The sequence below is a fragment of the Sander lucioperca genome, chromosome 8 (genome assembly GCF_008315115.2).
Source record: "Sander lucioperca isolate FBNREF2018 chromosome 8, SLUC_FBN_1.2, whole genome shotgun sequence".
Classification (NCBI taxonomy): Eukaryota; Metazoa; Chordata; class Actinopteri; order Perciformes; family Percidae; genus Sander; species Sander lucioperca.
The window spans coordinates 19952061-19963525 of NC_050180.1; the positions used below are offsets into that span (position 1 = coordinate 19952061).

General features: G+C 41.7%; 1 protein-coding gene across 3 annotated transcripts in view; it reads left to right on the forward strand.

Moving 5' to 3' along the window:
* gpm6bb (glycoprotein M6Bb) overlaps positions 1 to 11465 on the forward strand; it is a 29503-nt gene that overhangs the window by 13946 nt on the left and 4092 nt on the right. The window contains exons 1-6 of one of the 3 annotated variants that reach the window (XM_031296205.2): positions 840 to 1203; positions 8644 to 8830; positions 9593 to 9749; positions 9946 to 10114; positions 11108 to 11181; positions 11272 to 11337. In XM_031296205.2, coding sequence (XP_031152065.1) covers positions 1155 to 1203; positions 8644 to 8830; positions 9593 to 9749; positions 9946 to 10114; positions 11108 to 11181; positions 11272 to 11337 — 702 coding nt within the window. In that variant the 5' untranslated portion in view covers positions 840 to 1154. Of the gene's footprint in view, positions 1 to 839; positions 1204 to 8643; positions 8831 to 9592; positions 9750 to 9945; positions 10115 to 11107; positions 11182 to 11271; positions 11338 to 11465 lie in introns of those variants that run through there. The other 2 variants (XM_031296221.2, XM_031296213.2) reach the window with 2 other exon arrangements.

Consider the following 11465-nt stretch of genomic DNA (forward strand, 5'->3'; position numbering starts at 1 on the left):
GAAGACCCCACTCCAGCTCCGCTCCAGCAGGGCTCTCCCCCCACCGCTGAAAGGCCTTTCTCTCATTAGCATGCCCCTGGGGCTCCTCGGCCTGCTGTTGCCAAACAAACACAGCCAAGATCTTCTACCCTGTCTCCCTCACTGTCTGTTTCTCCGGCAATCTCTCGCTTATTTTTAACAACTTGGTTCTCACTCTATCACCCCCTTAGCATTCTCTTATTTCTCCGTCCTTTTTGGACAGCTTACAGCTTTCAGCTTACATTCTTCATGTTTCTGCCCTCATGATTCTCTGGATCCCCCATTTTTCACATGCTGTTTCCTCTGTTATTTGTATCAGCCCAGAAGACGCTCTGTGTCCTTGTTTAGGAAATGCAGATTTGCATTTCTTTCCTGTGTGCTTTTTATGTGAGTTAGAAGCCACCAGATGGAGGGAATACAGCGGTCAGAGGTTGCTAATGTATTCTGCAGGAGCAGAGGGCATATGGTGCCAATCAGAAGATGAAGGGCTAACCCCCCCACACACACACACACACACACACACACACACACACTCACTCCCTCTTTCTTGAACTGTGGTCAGATGTGAAATAGAGAGCACTGATATGCTTTCAGCCTCAGCCTATACAGCACTCAGTCGACTAAAGTAGGGGTCCATTCTCACCCATCTGCACCCTCTCTGATATAACAAGCCTGCTCTCATCGGATTGCTAATCAGGGTTCTACTTTCGTTTCTGAGACAAGCACACCTGAGAAGAGGGAGTCTGTTCAGGGCATGGACGAGGATTTGTATGTCATTAGGAGGACAACTTGATTTGACTTAACTGAATCGCAAAACAGCCAAAACAAATGAAAAGGTGCACATTTTGCCTGTGAAACTGGGTTTTAAGTGATATATGACTGTGGCTCAACCAAATCCCTACTGACAAGACCTCTGAGCCTTGGATAGGATCTGTGATCTACAGTGGAGCGGTGCCTTCACGAGGCAGGACGAGACGAAAAGAGCGAACGTGGAGGAGAGAGTAAGAGCAAGAGAGAGAGAGAGAGAGAGAGAGCAGAAACGTGCGTAAAGCAGAGTGAGCGAGGGAGGAGAGGGGAGAAAGGAAGAGAGAATTTGCTGAAAGGAAGCATTTTTGTTGGATGGGAGAAAAACAACCATGGAAACTCCATCAGAAGAAAACCAAGACCAGAGGCAGGACAAAAGAGGTACCAATAAGCGCTCACAAAGAGCCAGTTCAGTTCTTTTCACTGCTCTGTTTACTGGGGCTTTAACCTACTCCAGCCTGCTTGGTTTCACTCCAAACAATAGTTGGGTAGATTTTTCTCAGATGGGACTTTTAAATGTCAGCACGGCATCCTTGTTTTAGTGTTTGTATGCACATCATTGTTGATATTCCAGTTGCTGATTGATGTTTTTTTTCTGCAGTATTTTTGTTTGTTTTTGTTTTATGATCTAATTAGACTAAGGATATGGGATGATTTTAGCAGACCTACCTCTTGCAGTGGCAGGGATGCTGTGTTGCCGCTGGTCATCATCATGCTAGTGTCACTTAATGAGTCTGTTGCAGAATTAACAGCAGATCAATCAAACCTGCAGGGTGTGTGTGAGTTGTTCTTTCAGGGGGACTGGTGATTAATGAGGTGGATGAGGGGCTGACAAGGACAAAGATAAATGAACCAGACATTACCAGCCTCGCAAATAGACAGCCGTAAGGAGTGTGTACACTAAGGAGAGAGAGAGAGAGTCATTAACTTGCTCACCCCATCTTGTAAAAATCAGCAGGAACCATTTCTTATTTTATTGCTCTCTTTTCTGAACATCTATTCCAGGTAAAATATTGAACATTCAGACAGGCACTTTCGAAAGAAAGGCTGTACTGCTTAATAATGTAATATTTGTGGAAAAAAAGAAAGTCTGTGACTTTTAAACCTTTTCTTTTAGTGATATTTTATAATCTCTGAATTTGTATAACTGAAGAGTTTTGTACCAAAACAAGTATCTATAAATAATTGCACCTTTGGCAGTGTAGACAAAGTCACATGTATCTAGGGCTGTAACTAACAATAAGTCATTTTTGAGCTGTCAGAAAATAGGGAAAAATGTCCATCACAGCTTCCCAGAATCCCAGTGTTGTCTGTTTGCCTGAGAAAGCAGAAACTCCTCATATTTGAGAAGCTAGAGCTTTGAGAACCAGCGAATGTTTAGTATTTTTGCTTGATAAATACCTTAAAATATTAACCGATTACACTATTGGACATTTTAAGTCTTTATGAGGACAGTATAGAGCTGACAGGAAATGATAGGAGAGAGATGGGTAATGACATGCAACAAAGTTCCCTTGCCGGACTCCAATCGAGGACGTTGCGATAACATGGTTGGGGCTCTGAGTTGGAAAACCCAGAGTCGGAAACCTGTGGGTCTGTAAACCTATTGAGACACTGTATGTGATATTGGCCATAGGCCTATAAAAAGAGTTGACCTGACTAAACTCTCCCATCATTTCCTTACACACTCTCATGTTCACAAATTTACTCCTCAGCTGTCCCCAAACATGCAATGTATGACCCATTACGGCCACCATTGCCTTTTATTGTTAATACATCCACACATCCCCCTCAGCTCCTTTTACACACAGTCATGGCTGAGCTGCAGTCAACAGCTATTAGCTGAAAGAGTATAAGTTTCCCTTGTTAGGTAAGTAAACAGTAAGACCACTTTATGACTAATTGGCAGGCACAAATCACCCCTGTCCCACGAGAATGGCCATTAAAGCCATTATGGCATTTTTAAGTCTCCTGTCAAAGTGGAGATTGTGGAAAATGAGACTTTCTCATAAATAGTGTATTGGCAGCTCGCCCCAATGAAGCAACAAACAACAATACCTAACATAGCTGTAAACAGACACATCTGTTAGCAATGAGGCTCTATGCTAGATTAAAACTGGATGGTGTTTTTGTCGGAGCTAGAAGCAAATTTGTTGTTCAGGGCCCGGCTATAAGATGGGAGAGTTGCAGCGGCTTCATCCCAAATTGTGCCTGTCCAGGTGTGTTAATTTGTGTGAGTGGGATTTATTTGTATATGATATACATACTTTCACCATGTACGTATGATTATGTGGTTCTTCTGTGTTTGTCTTGCATGTGATTCGTTGTTTGCGTAGGTGTGTTTTTGTTTGTGTTTATGTCTGGTATGGACATCAAATTAAACAATCTTTTTCAAAATGTCTGCTGCTGACTTGAACCAGGGGCGAATTTAGACATTTTTCCACTTTCCACTGAGGGTCCCAGCTGTTGGAAGATTTCAGTTTCGTGGTGTTGACAGGCTGTGTTTACGTGAAGTCTGATCGAAGGATGGAGGGTGGTAGCATGAACCATGCTGCAGGGGTTAGTTTGAGGAGTCTGGGCTCGAGCTAACTGTGGTGATGCATAGATGGATTAACCTGTTTGGAGACACCAGGGCAAACATTTGTTATTGTCGGGGCACCTGTTGCCACCTGTACCCATCAAGTACAGTGCACAGAGAAAACTATAGAAGGCAGCTTCTTTATATTTTTGCAGGAAAACCAACCAACAACTGCTACTGGTATAAGTAGTCTTCCTATTAGGGCTGCTAGTAACAATTGTTTTCATTATTGATAAATCAATCAATTATTTTTTGGATTCATTGATTCATTATTTGGAGTCCAAGCAGGCATTTTCTTTTCTTGTCTTGTGTGATGAGCAGTCCAAAACCCCAAGATATTCGTTTTTCTTTCAGGAGACCAAGAGAACCAGATAATTTGAGAAGCTGGAAACAGTGAATTTTTACAATTTTTGCTTAAAAATGACTTATTATTACTTACCTAATTATCATCAATTATCAAAATTGTTTGCTTTTTGTCGGTCAACTAATCAATTAATCGATCAATCGATAAATCGATGCAGCTCTAACTCCTGAAGTATTACCTGGCCCCAGTTTTTCTTCACCGAAGTATGTGGTAATTTGATGAAACACAGCTTTATTTAAGAAAAAGGCACCAGGTGAGGACAATATACAATAAAATAATAAAGGTGTATTATACTGTATATTAATGCGGGACCCAGTTGATATTGTCCTTTAATGATGTTAATTCCCTAACAAATTTGCAAGTAACTAAAAACCAGGTCACTCACAAACTAAGTAGACCTGGAAGTTGGGGCCCTGGGGTAGTTGCCCACTTTGCCTACTTGATAATCCAGCATTGTGGTTATTGACACAAGGCTAAAATGAACCCTTGTTTTCTTGGTCACTCTGGTGTGTCTGTTTATCTGTCCGCGGGTTGGTCTTAATGAGCCATCTCATTCACACATTGGATGATTTGAGCTGCTTTGACAAACAGGATCCTCCTGGAGTGTGAAGTGGCTGCTGTGGCCCATTGTAGACTGGGCTATGTGCAGTGCTGGAGGGGCACACAGGATGGAGCTCAGCGGTGGGCTTGTCCTGGGCCTCAAGCCTGTGGGCCGGAAGCGCGGGACCGTGGTTCACTGCCATTCTGAATGGCCCCTGAGAGTCCAGTGTGATGGACAGTCTAGGGCTGCACACACTGGCTCTTTGTATCAGGGCTTCTTGGACTCTGTCTCTATTTTTTCTGTCTCTCTCACACAATGTTATACACGTACACACACACACACACACACACACACACACACACACACACACACACACACACACACACACACACACACACACACACACACACACACAAGCGTCTTTTTCCCTCTCTCCTCATGATCCTGATGTGGCAAATGTAGCCTCTGCTGTAAGGCCTCACATTGTCATTACAAACAGTCGCTAACTTGTCTGTCTGTCTCGCTCTGTTTATCATTCTGTTCTCCTCTCATTCATGTACTGTAGCGAAGAGTTGCAGAGTGGAGAGTCCTGAAGTGGTTTGAGGTCTAACCAGGACTGGGAGCATGTGAAAGTCATCAGAGGGATAAGGCCCAACGTGATTTCATTTATAAGTGTGCTTCACTCAGAACAATCCAGCAGGATCCATTTAGTACAAGCTTGTTGTTGAGAGAGTCACTCTCCTACTCTCCTCCTACTGTTACCCCCTGTGGAGGAGGGTGATTGGATCTGAAGTATCCTGTGCGCTATGAAATTCCACACAGTACACTTAGAGAAAACAGACTGTACATTATTGTGTGGTAGGTTTACTGATACTGACTCTCAAATGCACATTACAACATCATGTACGCAATTGTGTTAACCATCAACAGTCTAATGGCAGAATCCATCTACCTCTTTGAACTAGACTTTGTAATTTGAATAGATGCAACACCAAGGAATTATGTTTAACTTGGAAACAAAATAGTACATCTACAGTAATAATAGATGTTTGATTAGAGATGAGCTTTTCTTTTTTTTTTTTTACAGTAAATTAAAATAATAGTTTACCATGGGAAATATTCTTATCTGCTTTCTTGCCAAGAGTTAGAGGAAAATATTGATCTTTTCCTCTAACTTTCAGTGATAAAGTGACAAGTGAACTTCCCAAAATGTCAAATTATTCCTTAACCCAACAGTGCAGCCCCACCTCCCTTAAAAAAGAAGATAGAAAAAACAAAGCTGGTGTCAAGATCTGATTCTGAAACATGAGGATTTCTATAAAGTAGGCAGATTTAATGATAAGGATGCACGTAATATCTCACAGATCCGGCAATTACTCCAAAATCCCACCTCTGCTTTGAATCCATTGACTGAATAAGACTGATTTTACTTTTGGCGCAGACTACCGTCCCCATGGTGCTTTGTGCAGAACTGCTTAAACGTGGTGTGGCTTTGATGTTAGTTCTGTCTCCCCTGATGTCTAATACCAAGACTAAAGCTTTCACAGAGGCCTTTTGTGAACAGAGTAGTATTCCTGAGGCTGCTAATAGTTGAACTTCGTCAGTGGGCCTGTCCTTGTGCCAGTGTTTTTTCAGTCAGCCAGAACAGAGTTATACTAACCTGCCAACATGTCCAGTCCAGCTGTGAAAATACCACCTTGGAATTATTGTGTTATTAAGGATAACAACCACTAAGTGACACAAGGTTTTTCCAATATTCTCAATCTGAATGGATGAATGCTTCAAAAGCAAACCACTCCTGTGGAATGAGCACTAATCAAACATGTGGCTTATCAATCGGATTGGTGGCTTTCAAACATAATGTCTTTCTAGGTGCTCCACGTCAGTCCATGACATGCTCCAAGGGAGGGTGGTGCATGGTCAACATGACATTTTAAAGCATTTCCTACATTCAGGATAGACTTCATGGAAGACAGTTTAGTTTCTTATAGCTTTAGACATCCCTGTATGTGTTTTTTTTTTTTCTCATTTTCAGATCCAGCAAAATTCAGGCAATCGAGGCAGACTGACTGACTGTGACCATGCGTTCAAATTTTAGACATTTGATCTAACGGGAATAGTGACACATTTCAAGGCAGGGTTTGAAAACAGACACTGATTTTCATCCATGACATGCCACAATTTATTACAATCAAATGAATTTACAATAAACCAGTGTGACTGTCGTGACTGTTTCTGTCACTCTATGCACATTTAATTCGAGAGATTTGGTAATAGAGGCAGACTTTTCCTAGGGAAACATTTATTCTCTTCAGGAGGGTGAACTGTGAGACCTAGTGGATTTATAGCTAAGATACAGTTGCATTGTGCGTGTGGCATTCACTACAACAGCAGTTCTTCCTTAAAATGGACTGTATTTACTTTGCAGCTGGGCTCAATATCCTGTGTGCTCTGACTCCCAGTAGCCCACTCACCCTCCCCGACATGTTCATCAGAAAAATGTGGGCTGTGGTAGACATTAGCCACTCTGCTGTGGGCGACCTCATTGAGTTGTGCTTAACATTCTGCCATGACAACTCCTATTCACCCACCATGGGACAAAAATGTTTTTTATCTCCCTGTACTACACAAATAGTCAGGATGAAGCGTCTGACTGCTCAAGTATTGGCCCAGCAGCAGTATATCTGTTTTAATTTCCTCTCGTTATGACAAAGAGCACAAACACAGATGAACTTTCAGGATTCTCGCCTCATTGAAGAAGCAAGCAAGTAGAAAATATTTTTTGATCTGTTTTTCTTCAAGAAAAACACAAATTTGTGTTAAAATAAGCTCTGCAGCCTCTCAATTACCGCCCCTCCCTGTTTCCTACTACATACAAGAAAGAGCAGAGATAAGAAAAAAACTGTGAATGTGATAATTCAAGAAGACTTATTCAGTACGTCACTTGTTAGCCTCTACGCACCCTATCATATAGAAATTACAGATCCTAACATCACAATTTTGCAAATGCATATAATGGTCTCTTACATTGCTGATATGGAACAGAATGTACACCGATTTTGATGCAAACCTTTGCCCAATAAATTCCATTACATTATAATCACATTGTCTTGTTTCTATTACATAGGCTGTGCTTGGCTAATGGTGCATTTGCTTGATCTTGCTTGATCTGTTCTGTGATGGTTGGTGCAGTTCTTTCAAAGCCAGAACAATATAAATAAACTTAATTTTCTACTCTTAAACCTGTAATAATTAATGTTTTGGCATTTCTTTCACTTAAAACTGCTGACCTGCTTTTGAAAACATTGTGACAACCAAAACAATGAGCTGAAAGAGGCTAAAATTCTTCGTAGAGCTGAGGGGAATTGTACAGTTGGTGATAATTCACTGTAGGTTCATCACTACAAGGGCCCTCTGTCACATACACACAGTCAATTGATCCATTGTTAATGTAAACGTATTGATTATAGCAGCTTTAAATACTTTCGTTGCTGTGTGAGATCAGACATTTGTGAGAGCTTAAAGCATAAACAGCCATTGACCTGGATGTCCTATGACTCAACATCATCCTGTCAAACGCATGTGGATCTGATTGGAAGCACACTGTGGTTTGTTTGCATGCATCTACAGACAGAGCATTGTGGTGACTGGCTCTATTTCAAGGCATTAGAACACATCGCATGAGGCAGATCCATCTGGGTCACTTCATTCCCTCATTGTGAGTTGCCATTGATTTCCATTACAGCTTGGCTGACAGCAATTGCTCTGACCTGCTGGATGGCCATTAGTGCCCTTTAAGTGTAGTGATGAATTGTCAGGTTAAACCTTAAAGGCAGTATAGACTGTAAAAACTTCAGCCTCACACAGCAAACTGTACTGTTTCCGCTGGTACTTTCCATTGCAGAAGTCGCAAAAGGAAGCATGCCTCATCAAGCGAGATCAATTTTATGAAATCTATTTTGAAACAGACTTGTCTGTGTCAGTTCCTTTTTTCTATAGATATCTAAGTGAAAAGGCAGTGTTCTTTAAGGAGTCCTGATCCTTTGTTATTAGTTACAACATGATACATGACTGGTGATCTGTCCAGGGTGTGCTGGGATAGGCTTGATGGATGAATGGATGACTCATATGAATACTAATCTTATACTTCATTCCCCTGAGATCACTTCCTGTCCTGCAAGTGAAACATAATCCCTTATATGGACTTGGGAGCTGATGTTGACATATAATTTCCAATATTGCCTTTTAAAGCAAAACGATCTGGTATAAAACACTAGTTCAGGATATCAAGTGACACTTGTTGCTGACCCAATTTGTCTGTGTCCCCCCCCCCTACAGGTTGCTTTGAGTGCTGCATCAAATGTTTAGGCGGGGTGCCGTATGCGTCGCTGGTGGCAACAATCCTCTGCTTCTCTGGCGTTGCCCTGTTCTGTGGATGTGGCCATGTGGCTCTTACTGGCACAGTGACCATCTTGGAAACACACTTCTCCAAGGTCACCAGTGATCACGCCATGCTGACTGATGTGTAAGTGACCTTGTACTCTATGTGTGTGCTACATGGCTGCTTGTAATGCTTGTCACAGTAGGATCCATTACACAATATGCTCACTGTGAAAATGTGCTCTTACATAACCATCACAATAAAGAGAGGCCTAAAAGTAAGATGGATCTCACTTTTTATGAGGTTGTCTTTATGTTGGTTATTTTAAGCCGATAACATCTCCCATGTTCACCTTATCCTGGTGAACAGTCCTAATATGGACCTATTTTTTTTCTTTTTCTTTTTTACAGTGCATCCATTAGTTGAGACAATAAAAGAGGAATGACAAGAGACAGGACTGCACATATGTTTTATGTCAGTGTAGATTTGGAGTGCACTGTTTAGTTAAAGACAAAGTCTACAGCGGCAGTCCGCCAGTCTCTTGGCGGATGATTTCCAGATACATGCATCACCTGTTATCTCCACATTTGGGCTAAGTGTCTCTCTGCACATCTTTGGGAAGCTGGATCACAATCTTAATCATAACCATCTGTTTATGGTTAATCAGCCAGCCCAGGTTACTTATGTTTTAAAGATTGCATGCAAAAAACCTTAAAATGATTTTAAGCAGCTATTTTCCACACCAGACAGTGGTACGTCATGCTATTACTTTACCTTAATTTTTAGTGGGTCTCTCCAGGTGTTACGTTTGAAGGCTAAATGCATGTTAGTGCTGGATATGTGCTTTGAACCCATTGCAGCTTTACAGGCACAACTAAGCCAATGTGTGACATTGCTCTTTAACAGAATACAGCTGATGCAGTATGTCATCTATGGCATTGCTTCATTTTTCTTCCTGTATGGGATCATTCTGCTGGCTGAGGGCTTCTACACAACCAGTGCCGTAAAGGAACTGCACAGTGAGTTCAAGACTACCATCTGTGGACGCTGCATCAGTGGAATGGTATGTTAATACAACCACACATCGCTGTGTCCAACCTGATTTTTAAACACAGAGTGCTTAAAAAAAGGTTTCATGCCATGTGATTAGATAATAAAATACACACAAAGATGAAGATGATGAATTTTTACATTTTACAACTGGTTTAGTTTCATGGTTATCTGATAATGCCAACATGGTGCCATGTCTGTGTCCTCAGTTTGTGTTCCTCACATACATTCTGGGTGTGGCCTGGCTCGGTGTGTTTGGCTTTTCGGCCGTGCCAGTCTTCCTCTTCTACAACATGTGGTCTACCTGTGCGGCCATGAGGTCTCCCATAGCCAACCTCACCAACATTGACTCCATCTGTGTGGATGTTCGTCAGTACGGTAAGAGAATAGCACTTTGTCCGAGAATATGTCTTGTTTTATTAGTGTATACACTGAGGGGGCTTTGAACCAATATACAGTAATAATCTAAATTAGGGGATTAGAGGAACCCTTAAAGCCAAGCAAGGTCTATGTGTGAGCCCTCATCACCTGTTGCATATGTCTTGTGATTGTGACCATTTCACAATTTCAAACAAAGAGTACCCCCCCCCAAAAAAAAAATAAAATCATCAATAAAAAACTATTCATACGTTCTTCTTCTTAAAGAAGTACTCTAGCATCTTACTATTGAACTTTCATAAGGTTTTTAGACTCTATAGGTCAGGCAATAATGCAACTCGGCTGCATCTTTCTGCAAGAACCTCCCTAGTCTCGCATTGCCAGACCTATCTCCACAGCGCTGTGTCAGCGCTGGAGTATGGTCTGGCTACACTGCTTATCTATTCTGAAAAAATGCTCTGGCTTGTTTGTATTTCTATAAACCAATCACAACAGTCCTGGGTGGTGCTAAGTGCTAAGCCACGATAGCGGAGATAACAAGAGCACCCGATGTCAGGCTTTATTATCCCAGCACTTTACATCCGTTGAGCCAGACTAGACCCTCCCTGACAGATATGCCCAGCATATTCCACATGCCCAGTTTGTAATGCAGGCTTGAAGTCTGAAGCCCAATCTGAGACAATTATTCTCTCAGACTTGACAAAGCTCCTTCAGAACCACAAAAGACATCATGCAGTATAACTGTTTTCTCAGGCTTAGGAGTACTTCTCATGATGAGTTAACTGATCTTCATGTGTAAAATCGGTGGAGTGCCCCATTACATCTTTGTTTATCAGACGTTTTAGCAAGAAAAAAACTATTATTTTGTGTTTTGTATTCAGTGGACATTATCTCAGTAGACTCAATTCATAGTACTTGACAGGTTTGATCATGAGTCACATGGTACAGTGAATTTGAGTGTATATGAAAACCTTTTGATTTTCATGGCTACAGGAATTATTCCATGGAATGCCACACCAGGCAAGGCCTGTGGATCTACGCTAGGTGAAATTTGCAACACCAGCGAGGTAAGGTTTTTTTATTCACACAGATCAGCAGAGGAGCATGGCATCACTTTTTAAACTGAAGAATAATCACTGTTTGTTGTCTTTTTCCAGTTCTACCTGTCTTATCACCTGTACATCGTAGCGTGTGCCGGGGCAGGAGCCACTGTGATCGCTCTGGTAAGCTTCCCCCCGCTCTCTCCATCCTCTCCCTTTAGTCCATCTTTGCACGGTTTGTATCGAAAGATCATGTCAAGTGCTCCTCTACTCATTCTCAGACCAAGGAAAATTACATGTAGGCTTTTTCT